Below are 23,762 nucleotides of genomic sequence, written 5' to 3' on the forward strand. Positions count from 1 at the left end.
AACTTACTGCGTCAGAGGTTGGCGAGCCAAAGAGACAAAATGGTGTGGGATTCGCCATTGAGAAGCGTTGATCTAGCATAGATTACTGGCTAGAGTCAGGTTCCCTAAAAATCGTAAGTCTAATCTTTGGAGCTAGTGGTCGTAGGCGTCCTCTTCCACTATAACTGGCTTACTCAAGTCGAGAAGGATCATCTAAAAGCCCAGGATTGAGCCCAAGGCGGAATGAGACAACCGGAGGCTGGAACTTTCCCATAAGAATTTCTTTTCTCTTAAAACTCTCTTTATTATTTTTATTATTTTCGTAATCATAATTTCAATAAACTTTAAATTCTGTTTTTATTTTATTTTCGCTTCCAAAATCAATTCTTAAATTCTATTTTTTATTTTTTTCGAGAACGCAGTTTTCTTGAGCACGATTACGCTTGAGATTTGAGAGACAAGCATTCGTATAATCCGGTCCCTGAGGATTCGACCCTACTTCCCCTTTACTATTTCTTTTTCATTATTTTACAGGGAATAGGATATTTTTGGTGCTCTCAACGACCGCATCAAATTTTGGCGCCGTTGCCGGGGACCGGCAACATACTAATCTTGTTTTTCTTTGTTTTCTATGACCAGATCTGCTCCAGGTACTCTTGCGTTCGACTCAGAAATCGAAAAGACTGCGAAAGCTAATCGAAAGGAAACAAAACTAAGGAAAAAGCAGTCAGTGGTGGTTGGAACTCAAAGCAATCCACCGCCAGAAATTAGAATCGACGACGAAGTAGAGTCTAGGGTTAACGAAAACCCTACTCAAACGTTAGAAAGTAAAGAAGAACAAGTCGATTCCCCTGAAGAAGTGCTGAACACTAGGGTTGACGAAAACCCTAATTTAACACCTTAACTTATGGCTCGGACAATTGACAATCGGTCAAGCAAGCAGAACAACCGCCACTATGCATCGCGTATCCTACTATGGATACTGATTTTGAATTAAAGTCAGGCTTGATTCAGCTACTGCCAACTTTCCGTGGGTTACAAAATGAAAACCCCCATAAGCATTTAAAAGAATTCCATATGGTTTGTTTGAGTATGAAACCTCAGGGGGTAACTGAGGATCAAATTAAATTTGCGCTTTCCTTTTTCCCTAGTTGATTCACTAGGAATGGTTATTTTATTTACCTCTGGATCCATTACAACTTGGGTGATCTATCTCGTTTATTTCTTAATGTGTTTTCCACGCATCACGAGCGGTGAGTTAAGAAGAGAAATCGTGGGCATAAGGCAAAAAGACGCAGAGACTCTATACGACTATTGGGAGCGATTTAAGAAGTTGTGTGCAAGTTGCCCACAACACGGTATAACGGAACAGTCTTTGCTCCAGTACTTTTATGAAGGCTTGAAACCCATGGAGATGAATATGGTAGATGCTGCGAGTGGAGGAGCGTTAGTCAACATGACTCCACAACAAGTAAGAGACTTAATCTCCACAATGGTGCGAATTCCCAGCAATTTCGAGCCAATCTGAACCCCTAGAAGGGTTCACCACTAAGTAATTCTACCATTGAAGATAGACTTGATAGACTTACTAATATTGTGAATTCCTTGTTACGGAAAAATCGAAACCAGCCAGAGTATGTGGAATATGTGCTACACACGAACATACGATCGATGCGTGCCTAGTCGTGTGATGATTCTATGGCCCATTTAGATCTTTGTGGGAAATTTTTCAGGCCACCACAAAGACGATACGACCCTTACGCCAATACCTACAACCGGGATGGAGGGACCACCCTAATTTTAGTTATGGGGCTAATCCACGATATAACCAGCCATACCAAAATCGGGCCCCATAACAGTCGCAAGATTCAGGTAATTCTTTAGAAACTTTGGTCAATAAATTAGCAACTAATGTCCTTGATTTTCAACAACAAACTCTCAATTTCCAAAGAGAAATGAATGGTTTTCAGCAGAAAACTGAAGCATCCATAAGGGAGTTGACCACATCAATTGAGAAATTAAACTCTCAAGGGAAACTGCCATCACAAACAGAACCAAACCCGAGGCAGAATGCGAATGTAGTAACGTTACGAAGTGGAAAGGTGCTGGAACCAATTCCTGGCAAGAATCTTGGTCAAGAAATCGCCCAAGAAACTCCAGGAAACGCCGAACAGATCCGAGCGAAACCCCCACTGCCAAAAATCCAACCTCCATTCCAGGACGATTAAATCAGTGTCGAAAAAGTAAGGAAGACAAGGAAATCCTCGAAACATTCAGGAATGTTGAGATCAACTTACCACTGTTAGATGCCATTAGACAGATTCCGCGGTATGCCAAGTTCCTCAAAGAACTTTGCACCAACAAACGAAAACTAACAGGTAATGAAAAGGTAAGTGTTGGTGAGAATGTTTCCGCAGTTCTACAGCGAAAAATGCCGGTTAAATGCAAAGATAGGGGTATGTTCGCTATTCCATGCAAAATTGGCCATTTGGGAATTAAAAAGGCTATGTGTGATCTAGGGGCCTCCATAAATGTAATGCCTTATTCTATTTATGAATCACTTAACGCGGGTTTTTTGACAAAGATAGGTGTTATTATTCAATTGGCAGACAGGTCTCTTGTGCATTCTGAAGGAGTCCTCGAGGACGTCTTGGTAAAAGTTAATGAACTTATTTTCCCTGCAGATTTCTACGTAATTAAGATGGAGGAGGACAACACTGCTGGATCTTCAGACCTCCTGTTGGGCCGACCCTTCCTTAGTACTGCTAGCACTAAGATCGATGTTTGAAGCGGCACTCTTACGATGGAATTTGATGGGGAGATCGTGAAATTCAATGTTTACGATGCCATTAGCCATCCAAGCGAAATCTTGGCGTAAAAGCGTCGATTGATTGACTCATTAGTGGGCGAGACTTTTGAGTCAACTTATAAAGACGAATCTGAATATAGATATGATGATTATGAATTTGTTAAGATATTATTATCACCATTAGAAACTAAACTTCTACCTTCTGTTGTGCAGGCTCCAGATTTGGAATTGAAACCACTTCCCGCGCATCTCAAGTATGCATTTTTAGGAAAAGGTAATACCTTACCAATTATAATTTCAAATAAACTCTCTAAACCCGAGGAGGAAAGTTTGATCCAGGTACTAAAGAGTCATAAGGAGGCGATTGGCTGGACCATTGCTGACTTGAAGGGGATAAACCCTTTGACATGCACCCATAAGATTTACTTGGAGGAGAACACGAAACCAAGGAGAGAGGCACAAAGACGCTTAAACCCGAATATGATAGAGGTGGTGAAAAAAGAAATAATTAAGCTGCTGGATGCTGACATCATTTTCCCCATTTCTGACAGCAGATGGGTAAGTCCGGTACAAGTCGTGCCCAAGAAAACGGGCGTGACAGTAAAGAAAAATCTTGAGGTGACTTAGTACGGTCCGAAAGAGCGAATTGGCGTGTCTGTATCGATTATAGGAAGTTGAACGCTTATACTAGAAAAGATCATTTCCCTCTTCCTTTTATAGATCAAATGCTTGAACGTTTAGCTGGTAAAACTCACTTTTGTTGTCTTGATGGATATTCAGGTTTCTTCCAAATCCTGTTGCGCCAGAAGACCAGGAAAAGACCACTTTTACATGCCCGTTAAACGCGTTTGCATCTGAGGAGGATGCCATTTGGACTTTGCAACGCTTTCAGCTACCTTCCAGAGATGCATGATGAGTATATTTTCGAATATGTAGAAAAAATTATTGAAGTTTTATGGATGATTTTACCGTGTATGGAAGCTGTTTTCTTGAATGCCTTGAAAACCTTACGATAATTTTGAGCAGTGCATAGAATTTAATCTTGTCTTGAACTATGAAAAGTGTCATTTTATGGTAGACAAAGGTTTGATTCTAGGTCATATAGTCTCATCTAAGGAATTGAGGTTGATAAGGCCAAAATTGACATTATAAATTCTTTGCCATATCCTCTCTTGTTAGAGAGATACGTTCTTTTCTTGGCCATGCAGATTTTCTGAGCGTTTTATAAAAACTTCTCAAAAATATTTGAACCATTGTGAAATGTTGCGAGAAAGACAAAAATTTGAGTTTGACTCAAAATGCATGGAGGCTTTTGATACACTTAAGCAAAAGTTGGTAACCGCCCCTATAGTATAAGCACCAGACTGGAACTATCCCTTTGAAATTATGTGCGATGCAAGCGAACGTAGCGTGGGAGCCGTATTGGGACAAAAGATAACGAAAGAGCCTCATGTCATCTGTTACGCCTTAAAGACCCTAGATGCTGCACAAAGCAACTACACAACCATAGAAAAAGAACTTTTAGCTATTGTATTTGCTTTAGATAAATTTTGATCATATTTACTGGGATCTAAGGTGATTATTTTTTCTGACCATGCAGCTCTTAGGTACTTAATCGCAAAGAAGGAAGCAAAGCCAAGGCTCATTAGGTGGATTTTACTGCTCCAAGAATTTGACATCGAGATTCGTGACAAAAAGGGGTGTGAAAACACGGTGGCCGACCACTTGAGTAGGATAAAACTCCATTTGATGATGATCCCATAAAGGATGAGTTCCCGACGAAAGCTTATTCTCAACGAGGCTTACTATCCGTGGTATGCAGACATAGTTAATCTCTTAACCACGGGATCGCTGCCTACTGAGTTAGCTCAATCCTTAAAAAACAAGCTTAGACGCGAAGCTCGAAATTACATATGGGACGATCCATACTTGTGGAAACATTGCTCAGATCGGATAATATGACGATGTGTTCGAAACCGAGGTAACCTCTATCCTTACTTTTGTCACACGAAGCTTGTGGAGGTCACTTTGGCCTAGCGGACTGACTCACAAGGTATTGGAGTGTGGGCTATATTGGCCTACAATCTTTCGTGACGCGTTTAACTTCGTAAGTCTTGCGATAAATGTCGACATATGGTAATATCACTAGACGAAATCAAATGCCCCTATCCCCGATTCATGTATGTGAGATTTTTGATGTATGGGGCATTGATTTCATGAGCCCCTTTATTTCTTCGTTTGGAAACGTATATATACTTCTTGCAGTAGACTATATTTCTAAGTGGATAGAAGCAAAGCCTACTCGCAATGATAATGCTAATACTGTTGTGGAGTTTCTAAAACGAACTACTTTTCTAGGTTTAGAACACCTCGAGCTTTGATCAGTGATCGTGGTACCCACTTTTGCAACAAGGTCATGGAGGCACTATTATCAAAATATGGGGTTCATCATCGTATAGCAACAGACCTACCATCCCCAAACGAACGGCCTAGCGAGAGGTTTCAAGCAGGAGATCAAGTCAATTTTGGAAAAAGCGGTTCGACCCAACCGTAAGGATTGGAGTCTTCGGCTCAATGACGCGCTTTGGGCCTATCAGACGGCGTATAAGGGACCAATTGGCATGACCCCGTATTGACTTGTTTTGGTAAAGCATGTCATCTACCGATGAGAGTTGGAGCATAAAGCTTATTGGGCTATTCGACAATGTAACATGGAGTTAGAGCCAGCAGGAAGGCAAGGAAATTGGACATTCAAGAATTGGAGGAAATTCCCAATGATGCCTACGAGAATGCTCGAATTTATAAGGACAAAACAAAGATGTTTCATGACAAAATATAGTTCGAAGCATTTCTCGATGGGACAAAGAGTTTTGCTTTATAACTCCGTATTAAAGCTATTCGTGTAAGCTTCGATCTCGGTGGCAAGGACCTTTTATTGTGACTAAAGTATTTACAAATGGCGAATTGAAATAGAGAGTGAAGAATCGGAAGCGGTTCACAGTCAATGGTCAACGGCTGAAGCCATTTTACGAGAATTTCCAGGCCCACACGGTCGATAAAATTCAATTAGAACCACCATAAAACCGTTCAAGGCGTCGAGCTAACGACGTTAAACAAGCGCTTGTTGGGAGGCAACCCAGTCTTTCTTTTTATTTTTATTTATTTATTTTTTTTCCTTTTATTATTTATTATTTTCTTTATATTTTTATTTTATTTTAGTTAAATATTAATAAATTTCTCTTCTTCCATCTAGGTGAAATGAAGCGAAAATACGAAGAAAAAAAAAAAGACAGAAAGTGTGCACCAAAACAACCCTATCCATGCTGTCAAACAGTTCTATTCCAGCCCAAAATGCCATATTCCTGCAGCCAAACAGTTCTATTTCAGCCTTAGAATCCCCAAAACCTGCAGCCAAACACCCCTTTTCAGCAAATAAAACCCCCAAACCTTACATTTTTTTTTCCCCAAATTTCTCCATAACCGTCGACTCCTTTCTCTTCCACCACCCACCGCCGATTTCTTAGCCACCACGGTGAGAACCCGAAGCCAAACCAACATTGCACACATCACTCACCTCTTCTCCACCTCTTGCCGCCGCCATCTTCTTCTCCACCGTGTGCATCAACAAGCCAGTAACTACATGGGGAGTTTTTCTAAACACTTTTTTTTCTCCACCTATTTGTTTTCCTTTTACTTTCACATCGAGGACTATGTGTTTTAAGTGGGGAGGCATTCTTCGTTGTTATTGTTATTAGTCGCTATTTTTCTTTGTCATATTGTTGTTTGACTTTCAAGCATGATTCTTACCTTCTAAGAAAGTTATGATTTTTCCCATAATTGATGCCATCTCCTTTGTTTTATTTTATTAGGCTAAAAATAATTGTGATTAATAGGGTTAATTCTATCTTGCTTTTTGTAAAATTGATCAAGTTTAATATAAAGTGAACACTTAAAATGATTGCATGCTTAATTAATGTTCATGGCTATTAGGTGATTATTGAAACTTATTTTTGACACTTAAATTTTTTCTTTCCGAGTTCTCAAGAATTTTAAATATCGTTTAATTTTTAATAAATGTTTTCCATGGTTATGAGTCTGACTTAGATCGTGGTCGATCGAGTAAGGGGTAGGGTGCTTGGGTTGTCATTCTACTTAGCGTCAAAAGGTTGTGTGACGTGACAAGTAAAACTCCACTAGTCGAGGTTATGAGTATGGCTCAAATCGTGGATTGATCGAGTAACCGGAGTAGGGTACTTGGGTTGTCATTCTACTTTGCGTCAAAAGGTTGTGTGACGTGTTGGGTAAAACTCCGCTAAGGAAATAAATAATTTTAGGAGTATGTTAATGAGTAATCGGGTGGGGTGCTTGGGTTGTCATCTCTCTTGGCGTCAAAAGGTTTAATATATTCCTAAGTAAATAAATAATAAAATTTAAAAAAATCAAAAAAGAAAAAAAGAAAAAAGAAGAAAAAATAAGTACTAATAAAGTTGCACTTGGGGACTAAAGGAGGAAATAATTAAGGTGTCTTAGTAGGTTTGGTAATTTACCTAAATGGCATAACTCAAGTCGATCTTAATTTTGTGTGAAATAATTGGAATACTTTTTCATTTTACTTAAAGCAAGCTTAGAGGTCTCTTTATTTTTCATATCGTTTTAACTAATTTTATGAAACTTTGGAGTGGTATTTCTTTTATGGCGAATCTAGCTTTCACGGTTGATAGGAACCATACTTGAGGGCAAGCATGGGCTAAGTAGGGGAATTTGATAATACTCTAAAATGACGTATTTTTATATATTAATCATGTGTTTATTTTGAGCTTGAGCCTACTAATTTGAGCTATTTATGTCTTTTTATCTTTTAGGGACTAAATTGGAGGCGAAAAGTAAATTCAAGGGAAAAAGCGTCAATTTGGAGATTAAATGGGCCAATATGCAACGTGGGACAAATATGGTGCCAAAAGTGCGAACATGGAAGGCACAAGGACTTAAAAGCAAATAGAAGAGATTTTATTTTGGAAGACTTTATTTTCTTTTATTCTATTAGGATAATTAATATTAAGATAATTATTAGGATTATTCAAATTTAGGATTTTATTTTAATTATCTTTGTTTATCTTTAATTAAATGTATTTATCTTTTTAGAATTTAAGTTCAATTAGACTATCTCCCTAGCACTATAAATAGGGGGTGAAGTGACTCTATTTGGAGGATCTTTTTCTGTAAACACTCTCCCCCAAAAGTCTTTTGTTCTTTCATATTTCTTTTCAATAAAATTTCTTTTTTCATATTTTTATTTATTTTCTTTCCCACAATTATCATGAGCCACTAAAACCCTTCTAGCCAAAAGTTGTCAATATTTCCCCAAAAAAAGGTTCTTGAGGCCTAGAATCCGTACTTAGCCTTCTCGCCAAGTATTCATCGTTTCTCCACACTACGGGCTGACGCTTCTGTCCATGGCCCTTATGAAGTAAGCTTTTCAGCATATGCAAAGGCGGCGCTTTGTATGTATTGGAAGGATTGCATAGTCGGTTCGTTAACTTCTGCGTCGAGGTTGGCGAGCCAAAGAGACAAAATGGTGTGGGATTCGCCATTGAGAAGCGTTGATCTAGCATAGATTCTTGGCTAGAGTCGGGTTCCTAAAATCGTAAGTCTAATCTTTGGAGCTGGTGGTCGAGGCGTCCTCTTCCACTATAAGCGGCTTACTCGAGTCGAGAAGGATCATCCAAAAGCCAAGGATTGAGCCCAAGGCGGAATGAGACAACCGGAGGTGGAACTTTCCATAAGAATTTCTTTTCTCTTAAAACTCTCTTTATTATTTTTATTATTTTCGTAATCATAATTTCAATAAACTTTAAATTCTGTTTTATTTTATTTTCGCTCCAAAATCAATTCTTAAATTCTTTTTTATTTTTTCCAGAACACAGGTTTTCTTGAGCACGATTCGCTTGAGATTTGAGAGACAAGCATTCGTATAATCCGGTCCCCGAGGATTCGACCCTACTTCCCTTTACTATTTCTTTTCATTATTTTACAGGAATAGGATATTTTAGTGCTCTCAACGACCGCATCAACCCCAATGTTGTATAAAAAAATAATGCAAACTTTTAAAGATAAAAGCTTTATCTTCTTTGAAATCCAAAAATCCAAAATTAAAAATCTTTACAACATTTAAATTTATTATAGAAATAAAGATACGCATGCAATGGTGATAAGCAGACACTGCATTTTTATTTTGAAACTTATAAATCAAAGGACATTTTTGTACGTCATTGATTGAGTAGCAACCACATTTCATCCATAGATTGAATTTAAGGTGAGAAATCACCACCTTCCCCACTACCATACCCTGAGCCATAGCCTGATCCACTTCCATAACTTGAGCCATTGCCTCTACTTCCACCACCTCTTCCTCCTCCACCACCACCTCCTTTTTCTCCTCCACTGTCACCTCCACCACTACCACCTCCACTTCCATATTCGGACTCATATCCTGACCCTCCTCCATTGCCACCTCCACCTCCACCACCACCACCACCTCCTCCTCCACTACCACCACCACCACCACCTCCACTTCCATATCCAGATTCACTTCCGTATCCGAACCCTCCTTCATTGCCACCACCACCTCCACCGCCACCTCCTCCTCCTCCTCCTCCACCACCACCACCACTAGCACTACCACCTCCACTTCCATATCCAGATCCACTTCCGTATCCGAACCCTCCTTCACTGCCACCACCTCCACCGCCACCTCCTCCTCCTCCTCCTCCTCCACCACCACCAGCACTACCACCTCCACTTCCATATCCAGATCCACTTCCGTATCCGGACCCTCTTCCACTGCCACCACCTCCACCGCCCTCCTCCTCCTCCTCCTCCTCCTCCTCCTCCTCCTCCTCCTCCTCCTCCTCCTCCACCACCACCAGCACTACCACCTCCACTTCCATATCCAGATCCACTTCCGTATCCGGACCCTCCTCTACTGCCACCACCTCCACCGCCACCACCTCCTCCTCCTCCTCCACCACCACTACTAGCACTACCACCTCCACTTCCATATCCAGATCCACTTCCGTATCCGGACCCTCTTCCACTGCCCCCACCTCCACCTCCACCACCACCTCCTCCTCCACCACCACTAGCACTATCGCCTTCACTTCCATATCCAAACCCACTTCCATATCCTGACCCGAAACCATATCCCGATCCTCCTCCATTGTCGTCGCCACCACCACCACCGCCAGCTCCTCCTCCATTTCCTATCCCACCACCAGATCCGTACTCTGATCCAAATCCTGACCCATATTCAGATCCACTGCCTGATCCAGAGCCACCTCCACCCCCTTCACCCCCGCCTCCACCTCTTCCGTTACCATTAGCTCCTGAACCATACCCAAAGCCACTTCCCGAGCCATAACCTGAACCATATTCAGAACCTATGATACCACCTCCACGTCCACCACTTCCTTCTCCTCCACTGCTACCAGCTCCCTTTCTTGCAGCCTTAAATGGCCTAGCAGCAAAAGCTAAATCCACAATGAGCAAAACCAAGAAAGCAGCACCAATAACCCTAGAATTTCCCATATTCAAACCACACATAGACAATTAAAAGCTGAATTCAAACTTAGAAATCTACATAAAACAAGCTTTGATGATGGAGAAAAAGGTTAAGGCCAAGCAATCTATTTATAGGAGTTAGAAATCAAATAAAAAAGTTTAAGTAAAACTTGAGATTAATAATTTAAATCTCTCTAATCCACACTTGCAAATTAATAATTTAAATCTCTCCATGTTAGCTGAAATTCTACTACTTCAGTCACGAAAAAGAAGGTTGAGAAGATGGTAATGGCTATCAACTTACGTCTTCTTCTGCATGCAATTTTAGCATAAAGTATTATCCTATTTTCCCAGTTTTGACTTGAAGTTTTTTTTTTCGTCACAACTGTGGGCTACTTAATTTTTATAAAACAATATTATATATAATTGAAAAAAATATTATCCAATGTTTCAGAAACAGTAGATATGGTTTTCCTCCTCTTCTTTTTTTTGTTCTTAAACCATGTTTTGACTTTTTGGTTTTGACTTTCCGCACAATGTTTTAGTGGCTTATAGGCATCCATCAACAATGGAGGGACCAAAGTTTCAATAACCATATATATTGAAGGATTCAGTAACTAGACCCATATATCAACCTATCCTCATAGAGACACCTGTCATTTTTTATAGAAAAATTCTCTTCATTAAAATATTTATTTCTATTAATAATATATTAAGATATTATATTAAAAGTATTCTCGAGTCAAGTCAAGATCTAATATAAATATAATTTCAATTTGAGTTTAGATAGAACCAATAGTTGATTTTAAGTTTCTAAAATAATGAAAATAAATTTTATTTAAATTTAATTATAAAAATATATTAATATTAATATTAATATAAATCTTTTAATTTTAAAAATAATTCAAGCCATGAGAACTTACAATAGTATCAGTAACATGAAATAAATACATGCATATTTTCAATAAAAATAGCGTTACAACTCAAGTCGAAGGGTTAATAGTTAATTTGGTCCTTGAGATAGCGTTAAAATTATTTTGATATTTTTAAAATTTTTCTAATAATAAATGTAAAAAATATCTTAGACTAGAAATTATTAGAAAATCTATAAAAATAATAAAACATCATAATTTTTAAAAATATATAAAATATTTAAATATTTACAAATCTAAAAATTCTTAAAATTAAAACTAAAAAATTTCAAACTAACATTTCTTGCAAATTTTATTATATAAAAATGAGTGAGATCAAAGTGAATGGGTGATTTCTTTTTCTTTTGTGATTTTGATGAGATCGGATGTGCAAAAATTAGCTGCAAAATTCTTGGTTCTTCCTTGCTGCAATTCAATGATTTTTTTTAAATTTTTAGGGTTTTAATTTTTCTACAATTATTGCTAATTTTTTTAAAAAATGTTAAAATAATTTTTTTAACTATAGCTCAAGGATGAAATCAACTATTAACCCTTTGACTTAAGGTGCAACGTTACTTTTTTAACGGAAGTTAACAGTCATGTGACAAAAATGTAACAATTTGATATTGTTAGTGACTATTATGTAACTTTTGAAAGTTGAGTGATTGAAATATAATTTTAAACTAAATTTAAGGACAATTGGTGTAGTTACCTTATGTTATATTATACGTCGATATTGGCAGTAGAAATGACCGCAAAGTAATAAGAAAGAAAAATAAGAACACAGACAGCAAAGTAATAAGAAAGAAAAATAAGAACACAGATTTTACGCGGAAAACCCTTTTTGGAAAAAACCATGGGCAGAGGAAGAGAAATTCACTAATGCTGAGAAACAACAATACAAAAGCTTTGCTGCTATGCGCAATTTTACAAGAGTTTTTCGACTACACACATTTTTAAGTGTTAAACAATCCTGTTATAATCAATTTCTAATAGAAGAAGTATAGTTCTATACGGATTCAACTTATGCGGCATGGTTCGTACCGCGATGGCTCCACCCCTACAGATCTCCCTATTTTATTTCTTTAACAAGTGACGAGATTCAGGTCACATAACTCTAACATCTTATTTTATAATATATATATAGTAATATTTTTAGAGAAAAATATATAAAATATTTTTTTAACATTAATCTCATTATAGGTTCTTATCTTATCAGCTGTTTTTGATACAATGTCTAGAACTACCCATAGTCTCTCTCAAACCCTTAAATAGGAGGATAATACATTTCAGTGCACTCGAACCCACGTCCTCCTATATTGACAACAATATCAATGCCAATCAAACTAATACTCAATTAATATATATAAAATAATTTAATATTAAATATTTAGATATTTAAATATTTTAATGTATTAAAATTATATAAAATAAATTTAAACTCTAATACGTATAAAACAAAAGGTTATCCATCATTAAATTCATTGCAATTTTTATGTGGTTATCATGTTAATATTTAAAAAAAATTAAACTGCGACTTCAGCAATAAAAGAAATTTAATGGTGTTACAAATTTGACCTAAATTTTAAAGTTAAAAAAATGGACTAAATTATTTAAAATAAAAGTATGAAATCTAAATTTTAAATAAAAGTATGAAATCTAAATTTTAAATGCATGAAGAGTATAAAGGCTAGAAGTATATTTTAACCTTTAAATTTTACTCTATAATTTGGTCAAAAGCAATTCTTAAGTTGTCCCATATTATTTATAGTTTTTCATAATAATTTGTTTTTAACCCTAAATCCATTTACAAAATATAAAAAATTAAATAAATTATCATAATTCAATTTTAAGTGTTTTTTTCATGTGGCTGTCAATGTGCCAATGGAAGTGGCCACTTCCGCTAGCACATCGACAGGAAATATCCTTGCCTTATTTGGAGTTTCAACCAAATCACTTGGGCAATGACTTGAATAATCTTGTGGGAGTGTGCTGGACCATATTTGAAAATTCATCTTTTGGAACAACAAATCTTTAAAGATTCGATTAGATTGGATCAAGCAATCAAATCTCGTGAAATATGGAGATTGAATCAGGATTGATTAGAAGACTTATCTTGAAAATCTTTGATTTATTTTGGACTTTATTAGGATATTTGTAAAGCCTTTTTATAAGTTTCTTTTAGTGGTATATTCATTGTAATTTATCTTTATCTTAGCAAGCCATTAACTCTTATATGTTAGAGGCTTATGTGCATTAGGACTATGTATGGAGAGCACTTATTTGTTCAGTAAGGAACATTATTTGTAAGAGTGCACTTTGATTGTAAAACGTCTTTGTATTTGGTTTTACAAGCTAAGTTCTTAAAGAGAGAATTTAGTAGTGAGAGCTTGTACCACCCCCATACCCGACCGGATCGCCGAGTCAAGGCATCAGGATGTCACATTCGTTGCCGAATCAACTACTGAAAATTTCATATCAATTTATCATATTATTTAATTAATGTAGATCATTAACTAATTTTAGTAATAATGGAATTACGATAGAACTAATTATGAGTTAAAGGAGCTCATTAAAACATCCACAATTGATCAAAGGTCAAATTATAGAGTTCATAAAAATTTTTGAACTGTCGTCGCGACATTGGGGCTTCCACGTCGTGACATGGCGGACTTGTCATCGTGACGTCGTCTCCATTTTCCTACAAGTTCCACGCTTTATTTTTATCTATTTATTTTATATCATTACCTGAATAGTATTCAGATGTCATAACCGCCACTTCATTTTACATTTCATCCACTTACATCCATTTCTAATTTCAAGTCCTCATAAAAACATTATATTCAATCAAAGATAACAAAGTTTATAAAATTAACACAAATATTAAAGTTTTACAAATAAGACCATTGGAGGACTTGCACTTGCAAAATTAGTTTACCCACTTTATGTATATTTCATATTTATTTCTAAATTATGCCAATCAATTTAATTCTTCATAAAATTTTAACAAAGAATTCAATATCACATCAATTAACAATTATTCACTTATTATTTTATCAATTCGTTTAAACATACTCACATGTATTAATCATTCCATCACCTACAACCATTTGAAACATTTCAAATTTATCTACTATATATACATATTCATATATTTTTCCTCATCATCTCTATTCTACATCCTTTATGTATATATTTGTTAGAATCTTTTGCTTTTAGTATAAAACATGCTTACATGTAACGTTATCTATAATTCCACTATTTACTTATGTGTTCATATCAAAACTGTCCACTTGAGTCATAGTCACTAAATTATTTATATCTTCAGCTACAGAATTCAAAATTAATTTACACTTGATGTTTTTGAAACTAGACTCAAATATATTTTTACAAAAAAAATTCAGAATTTATAATTTAGTCAATAAGTACAGTAAATTCTTCAAATTTGTCCCTATTCTCATTGTTTGACAATTTCAACTTTTCTTTACTAAAATTATTTATCTCTTAGTATGTGGTCTGAATGATGTTTCCATTTATTTCTGTTGAAAATATATTCATTTATAATTTAAACATATAAATTTAAACCCTAATAAATTTTTAAAAATTTTGATGATTTTCCAAAGTCGAATAGGGGAATCCAAAATCTATCTGACATTGTCTCACAAAAATTTGTATATCTTATAATATGAAATTATTATTTTTTACACTGTTTCTTCTATGTAAAACTAGACTTAATAGGATTTATTTCATACTTTAATTAATCTCTAATTAAACTTCTAAAATTTTTGTTGAATTTTCAAAGTCAGACTACTGCTGCTGTCCAAAACTGTTTTAGTGCAAAATGTTGATAACCAAGTTTATAACACCCTCATTTCCTTTCTCTACAATATTTCTTATCACTTCCTCTTATTTCCCTTCACTAACATATTAAGAACATAAAACCTTTATAAGAAAACTTTACATTAACAACATATTCATGCTTTTACAATAATATCAAACTTAAAAATATATTAAAATATTCATGTTTTGGTGGAAGGACCAAATTGTAAAGACAGTAAAGTTTTCTTCTTCTCTCGCCCTCACTCCGTTGGAAAGATGGGAGGATCTTTTCTTCTTTCTTTTTTTCTTCTACATCTTTCTCTCCTTTTATACTAGGTATTTATAATAAAATATTAGTAAAATTTCTCATTAAAATATTAATAAAGTAATATTTATCTAATTAAATATTTATAAAATATCATCAAAATATCTCCAACATCATCATTGCTTTCTAGAGTTCTCTCCCTTTCTAATTGACCATTTTTCCCTTCTTGATCTTTTAAAATTCCATCCTTAAATCATCACTTATTTTAGTAAAATTGCAATTTAGTCCCTCATAATTTTTTGCTTATTCAGTTTGGTCCTCATTAGTTCATTTTCCTTAATTACTAGATCCTTATACCTTTAAGATATTTGCACTATTGACATTTCATTTCAACTTTTACATATTTATACTTATGCCACAAACTTTTCACATATTTAAAATTTAGTCCATTCCTTAATTTAATACATTATGTCTTGCTTCTTGATTTAACTTTTGTTTGATATCTTGCAACTTTCGCTTTCATTGATCTTATACCTTTTTTTTGCTAAGATTTTATCTCATATTATTTACTACAAAGGTGGTTTTGAGGATGTTATAAAGCTCTAATCTTTGAGGAACAAAAGTGATGATTCTTCATTGAAATGTGTTAGATATAGGTTCACTGATTGTATTTGTTTCAAAGATAGTGGATTTATCTTACTTAGATAGGCTCTGTAAATGTAGGAAAACTAAACTGTGTATTCAATATATTCTCTTATATATGTGATTTATTGATGAAAATAAACTATTATAAAAGTAGGAAATATATTGTAATAATCTTAATAGTCATCTCATATAAATGACTTAAAAGTCTTTAGAAAACATGTGTGATTCATTAAATAGTATGGAAATTCATAGAGTGCTAACAAACATTACACTTTTATTTTTGAAAATTACATAACCATGATCATTTTAGTATATGATCAAGTAGAAAGCTGAAATCATCGTTGGTTTAACTTTATGGTGAGAAATCATCCTCCACCGCTACCATACCCTGAACCATAACCGGACCCACTTCCATAGCCCGAACCATTGCCTACACCTCCGCCTCCTCCACCTCCACTGCCACCACCTCCTCCTCCACCTCTACCACCTCCATTTCCACTCCCAGTCCCACTCCCACTCCCACTTCCGTATCCGGATCCGGATCCATATCCCGACCCTCCTCCATGACCACCACCTCCGCCACCGCCACCTCCACTGCCACCACCTCCTCCTCCACCTCTACCTCTACCGCCTTCACTTCCATATCCAGACCCACTTCCATATCCAGATCCAGACCCATATCCTGACCCACCTCCATTGCCACTGCCTCCACCACCTCCACCACTTCCTATCCCACCACCAGACCCATACCCTGATCCAGATCCTGACCCATACCCAGAGCCATTACCTGATCCAGAGCCGCCACCACCTCCGCCTCCACCTCCGCCACCACCCCCACCACCTCCCTTTCCTAACCTAGCAGCAAAAGCTAAATCTACAAGGAGCAAAGCCAGGAATGCAGCACCAATAACCCTTGAACTTCCCATATTCAAACTGCACTTAGACAAACACTCAAAAGCAAGCTTTAAAATCTACGTGAAACAAGCTTCGTTGGTTGAGAAAAAAAGGTTCAGGCGATGCACTCTATTTATAGTTGTTACCAATCAAGTAAGAAACAATAAAAAAGAAAAACTTGAAAATGAATATTTTAAATCTCTCCAAGTCATCTCAAAATTCTGTCACGAAAGCAATGTTTAGAAGAGAAAGTGCGGTTGGTATTGGGACTGTCAGTGGTGTCGGTGTTGACCTTATGTCGTATTCGTGTGCATGCTTTGTATGTCCGTTTTGACTTCAAGGTTTTCTTATTATGAAGAATTCATCAAACCGTGGGGGGAAAGTTGGCTCTTAAATAAATAATATATAATTAAAATGAAACTTAAAAAATACCATCCCTGTTCCCTCATCAAGTGACCACCAATGTGTCAAAAACTAGATACATGTCCTTGGGTTGTTTTTCATTCTAGGATTAGCATTTGGTTTTGACTTTTGAGAACCAAGTTTTAGTGGCAAATACGATCCAATTTCCATCAACTAGTAAGGAACTTTTCATTCTACAATTCCCATGATTTTGACTTTCAAAGTTCATACTCGTTTTATCTTTCATGTCCAATAGTTTTCTCTCACCCATATGCTCTTATTATTCAAAAACAATACCCATCTACTTTAGTGGTTGCATTGGTTAAATATTTATTTTATTTATTATTAAAATATTAATATAAATATTTTAAAAATATATCAATAATATTATTTATAATTTAAAATTAGTATTTTTAAATTATATTATTAAAATAAAATTGGAATATTAAAATAACTTATTTATTTATATATAGTTTCTTACTTCTATGACATTATAATATATGTCCTAAAAGAAAACATTAATTTAAAGTAAAAACCCTATATATTTGAATATAAAATCCTAGATTTTCGTTAAATTCTATTATATATATAACTTACATCAACTTTCCAAAAGAATTTGCATACTAGAAATTGAAGAATGTACGAACTGAACTGAAATATTGATTTCGGTAACATATTACTTTTGCAGAAGTTAGTGTATAAACTCATATTTTGTTATATTATTGTTTGCATTTTCAATATGTTTATTTTAGGAAAGTATATATCATATATATATATATATATGATAATGATCTAATACATTATATATATCAAATAAAACATTGTATTACAACCAAATTTCTTGCATTATGTATGATTTGTTTTCGAAAGGGAGACGATTGAAAAATATGGAACTGATTGACACAGTTTTCATATTTGAGATGTTGACAATTTATTGAACGGTATTTATGGATTGTGTTAAGTATATGGATGATATCTAACTCAATAATGAAGATCATATCAGTTGAGGAAACATATTTTAGAGATTGGATCGAACCAGATCATCCCCACCTAATCCTTTGGGTCGTGGATATATTGGATTGAATTGAAATATTAATTAGTTAGATTCCAAGAGTCCATGTTTACTTTCTACTTTATTATTATATTGTATTCAACTTATCCTATTGATGCTTTATAGGAATGTATATAGATATTCTTATGTTAACAAGTCTCGAAATATTCTATATGACTGAGAGACTTGTATAAGTTACTGTACTGAGAGAATTAAGCATTTAATTTGTCTTTGTGAGGAACCTTATTTTATGAGTGCATATTGATAGCAAAACCCTGTGTTTTGGTTTTGCTTGTTAAATCTACAAGGGTGAATTTTGTGGTGAGAGTATCATTCTTCAAGGTACAAAGGTGAGAAACTAGTCATGGGTGTGCGGTAGATTAGGGTCACTTGTTGTAAATATTGAAGATAGTGGATATTTCTCAATGAGTTAGGCTCTGCAAATGTAGGAAAAGCTAATTGCGTAAACAACTTTTGTGTCTTTTGTTTGTTTACTGTTTTACTTTCCGTGGTGAAAGAGTGCCCACTCCCTTGGCACTCCTTCACAGTGTGTAGCTTTTATCTTAGCAACATTTTAAAAGCTTAAAAGAAAAATGCACATTAAACTTCTATTATTAACTTAACGGTTTTGAAAACTTTAGTGACTCAATTGAAAAATTTTGTGCTTAGGTGAGCAAAGTAGAATCACTCTCATTATTGAATGACCGATTGTTTAGTTTGCCCTAAAAATATCAAATTCAAAAACTATTTCAGAGGGTGAGGTGTCAACTTAAAAAGTATTGGAAGTTAATTTTTTTATAAAATATAATTATATTAATTTTTCATTTAGGGTGCGTTTGGTTCGTCAAATTTTAAATTGCGTTTCATTATATGATTACTAGAATATAAATTAAGGATGGAATGTAAGATTACTTAGTTGGTTCGTTTGGCTGGAATGTGATATTCAAGCGTTTGGCTAACGGAATTTTACTATATTTTGATTGTTATAAAATTTTCTCTTTTTTAAGTTTATTTCCTTTAACATTTTTTAGTCTTAATTTTTTTGTAAAATTATAATAACTTTAGAAATTAATTATTATTAGCTAAAATTAATTTTTTTCTATATTTTCAATACTCGCTACATATGATTTATCTTTTCTATCGAAACCATTTTTTTTGAAAAAAACACGGTCGACTTGATTTTGAAAGAACAAAAAAAAAGGAGTCGCCACCAATCTTTTTTGATGAGGTGTGATTGGGTCACCTCGTAAAAGTGGTTGTTTTTAATAAACGGTTTTATTTATTTAAACAACGGTTTTGGTCCACGAAATTCAAAAAGATGGGTTCGGAAGTCGGTTACGTACGAGGAAGGATTAGCATCCTCAAAACACCAAAAATTGGTACCTAGTTGATTAATTAGTGTCTTAGTACCGGAAATTGAGAACTTTGAAGAAAAATATGATCCATCATTAAATTATTGCTTAATTGAAAATTTTCTGAGAAAAAGGGCGTATTTCATGTTAATCGAGAAAAAAACTTATGCCCCGTAAGTTAGGACACAATATTTTAAATCCCCGAAACGAGAATAAACACTGAAATTTATTTATTTGAAAGACATTCGATTATCTCGGTTTTAGAAAGAAATCACATTCCATGAGTTAGAACACAATCTTTTCATAATTCCCGAGATTATTTAAAATTCTTGCTTTAAAAAATATTCGTTTATTCGGATTCATCGAGAAAGTCAAAACCCCGTAAGTTAGGGAACGACCTTTCGAATCTCGAAATACGAAAAAGCTTATTCTAGAGAATATAGTTTCATTAAATCGAGTAAAGATTAATGCTGCACAATTTATAGTATAAATGTGAAAAGGAATCACGGTATTAATACACGTAACAACATAATAATAGATGCGATAGTACTAATAATAGTAATATGAACAAATATATAAAAATAAGACAAATAAAGACAAGGCTAACAAAAACATAAGTATTAAACAAATAAAAACTATAAAAGAGTTTAAACAAATAAAAAAATAAATAAAAATATTTAATAAAAATAAGAAATGATAATAATAATAATAATAATAATAATAATAATAATAATAATAATAATAATAATAATAATAATAGTAATAGTAATAAAATAATAATAATGGTAAAAAATAAAATAAAATAGTAGTAACAATAATGATAATAAATAGTAATGGTAAAACTAATAATATTAATAATAGTAATAATAATAATAATGATGATAATAAATGATATTAAAATAATAATAAAATTAATTAATTTGATAAAATAGCGAAATAACAAAAAGGGACTAAATTGAACTTAAAACAAAAGTTTGGGGCAAATCTGAAAAAGGACCAAATGGCATGCACGAGTAACAAGGAGGGACCAAAAGGGAAATTATTCCTCCCATCCAAAACGAGCACTTGCAGGAGGGACTAAATTGAAAAACGAAATAAATTATAACGCCTAAATTAAAAATAAAAAGAAACCTAATTACAAGCTAATTAAAAAGCGGAAGGGCTAAAAGTGAAATTAGCCCTTCCGTTAAAAAAAACACGCGAGCTTTGGCTATGGGTCAAGTCGAAATCGGGCTAAGGGGGAAACGACACCGTTTTGGGCCATTAGAATCAGCCCTTAAACGATGTCGTTTAAAGGGCCCTATATAAGCCAAATTTGTTTTAAAAATTTTATTTTTCCTCCTTTCTCAAAAAAAAAAAACAAAACAAAATTCAATCTCTCAAATTCTTTCTTCCCCCTCCAAACTCTGGTCACCGGACCATCGTGGTGGTCACCAGTCTCCAGCGACGGCGCCGCCATATACGGTGGACGGAGAAAATTTTTTAGCCCCTTTTGGCCTCTTTCAGCTCCACGATTTCAAAATACCATCATTCATCGGTGATGGTGAGCCTCAACCCCTCCCCACGGCTGTGCAAACTCAAAAAGGTAAGATTTCCCTTTTCTTTTATTACTCGTTTTTCTTTGAAAATAAAACAAATATAAAGCTACTAAAAATATATATGGATCACCTTTTTTAAATCTAAAAAAGAAAACAAACAGAGAATAAAAGAACCACCTTTGTGGGTTTTTTGACTGATTTTCGTCTCCTATTTTACAATGATGTTTGTATGGCTTTTATATAGCCGAAAAATAAAAAATAAAAACACATTTCATCTGTCATTTGTATTGTTGTTCTTTTTGTTTTTTTCTTACTGGTACGGAGCAACGTGGAGGCACAGCTTTGGAGGCGTAGATGCTTGGAGGTGCTACAGGTGTGTTGACGTGAAGGCACCAGCGGCGACGACAACTAGGGGGCTAGGATTTTTTTGCTGAAAAGTTTTAGGTTTAGTGGGCTAGAATTTTGGGTTAAGGTTGGTTTTGGCTATTTAGGCTTTTGATGTAAATGGACTGTTAATTTGTTGGACTCCTTATTTTTGGATTTTATTTATTCTGAACCAGGCCAAAATTAGTCTATTACATTTTCCATCATGAAAATTTTGAACAAATTAGAAATTAAAAAGTTGAACCAAAGTTTTCAAAGTGACTTTTGTTTTTAGTTATAGTTATTTTTGGGAAAAAACAATTATATTGATTAATATAATAAAAGCAAACTTTAATTTTGTCTTAAATTTCAAATGAATTCATTTGAAATTTAGATAATTAAGAAATGGGTTATAATGAGATTACACTTATATTTCGATATTTTAACACTATTTAAGAATGTAAATTTATGAAATGATCGGAATGTTGATACTCCTAACACTATATTTCATTATGAAATTAACATCATAGGTTATTTTTGTGTTATGTACTAATCATATCATATTTTGGATTATTATCATAATTCAATTTACAGATTATTTGTTGTCATACTTTTAGTTTATAATATAATTTACATAATTTATTAAATTAATTTAATAAGTATTATAAATTAATTTCAATAATTTACATATTAATCATTAGTGTTGATAATTTAGGTTAATATATGTTCAAGTCTTTATACTAGTTATATAATTAGAATCTAGTCTTTCTATTTTTAAATTTCAAAATTCAGATTCAATTGTTAAAATTCTATTTTTAAATTTGATGGTGTAACATCGTAAATTTTAAAAATAAAATCATACTTGATAGTCATGTAACTAAAAGAAATTCATTGTAATAAACCTCAAGTTAACAGAACAATTTTAATAGTGTTAACAATTTGACTTAAATTTTAAAAATCTAAAAAAGGGGACTAAATTAAATATGCACTAAGAGTACAAGAACTTATAACATATTTTAACCTAGAATTTATATATTATACATGTTATTTTTCATATCATCCTTGTTTGAGTTATTTTCTCATATTAACTCTATGTAATATCTTAAGCCTTCCCACATTATGTATAGTTTTTTCATAATAATTCGATTTTAACTCTAAATTCATTTATTTAATACATTAATATATTTCAAGTGGATGTCAATGTAGCACCCCAAACCCGGCCCAGAAGTTATGGCCGGATCCGGCATGCCACATCAAAACGTAAAAAAAAATTTCCATTCTAAGTCCAGAAAATCGTACTTGATGTTCAAAAGATTAATTCATCAAGGGTTAAAGTGAAAGGAAGCTGTGCACCAGGTAGGAAACCAGAAAAGAGATGGTGAGTCCATCGGACTGCTTAAGTACCAAGCTCCCTTCGGATCCAATCCTAGACATGCATACCGCCATTGCCACACCTTAACGTCATGGATATTTCTAGGAAACCGATTTGATTAAGTCATTTTTAAGAAAAGTAATTAATTTTGGAAAATACTTTCATTGCGGAAGCTTTGCTTGTTGTCGTGTTATTTTGAAATCAACTGTTGTTTTTGAAAACGCGCCCTAAAGCTATCCAATTTCAACAGTTAAAATAAATATTATCTATCTTAATAAAACATATAAAAACCATCAAAAATAAATAAGCAGCCTTATTACATTTAAAAGCCCAAAACCTCAAACGTAATTAAAAGGATGTTGTAACGTCCCCCCCTACCCGAGACCGTTGCCGGAGTCAAGCAGGAGACATTACAAAACTTATCTTAGCACTTAAACAGTTTTCGTGGTAAACTATCCATCTGCGTCACAGTCGCTAAAAAAATCATATCTCGAGTTACGAAACTCGAAATCCAATTCCGTAAATTTTCCCTGAAACTAGACTCATATATCTACTTACTAATTTTTTTCTAGAATTTTTGGTCAGGCCAATTAGTACAGTTTATTATAAGAAGTCTCCCTATTTCAGGGTTCAGCTACTCTGACCCTTGTGCACTACGAATCAAATTTCTTCCTGTACAGAAATCCAATGACTATTCCATTTGTTTCAATTAAAATAGACTCAATAAGGAATCCATACAAATAAAGTTTGAGTCCTAATTCTTAATACACAATTTATGGTGAATTTCTAAAGTCAGAATAGGGAA

The 23,762-nt window shown here is 34.2% G+C and overlaps 1 protein-coding gene across 1 annotated transcript; it reads right to left on the reverse strand.

Moving 5' to 3' along the window:
* Window positions 1–9,096: 9,096 nt before the first annotated feature.
* On the reverse strand, window positions 9,097–16,975 carry LOC108459237 (glycine-rich cell wall structural protein 1.8-like). Its single transcript, XM_053027061.1, has 5 exons — window positions 16,661–16,975; window positions 16,541–16,603; window positions 9,645–9,932; window positions 9,564–9,586; window positions 9,097–9,512 (listed from the first exon to the last, which is right to left on the reverse strand). Exons 1-5 carry the CDS (start codon window positions 16,909–16,911, stop codon window positions 9,097–9,099), a joined length of 1,041 nt encoding a protein of 346 aa, XP_052883021.1. The 5' UTR covers window positions 16,912–16,975.
* Window positions 16,976–23,762: the final 6,787 nt, after the last annotated feature.

Source organism: Gossypium arboreum, chromosome 4, assembly GCF_025698485.1.
Source record: "Gossypium arboreum isolate Shixiya-1 chromosome 4, ASM2569848v2, whole genome shotgun sequence".
Lineage (NCBI taxonomy): Eukaryota > Viridiplantae > Streptophyta > Magnoliopsida > Malvales > Malvaceae > Gossypium > Gossypium arboreum.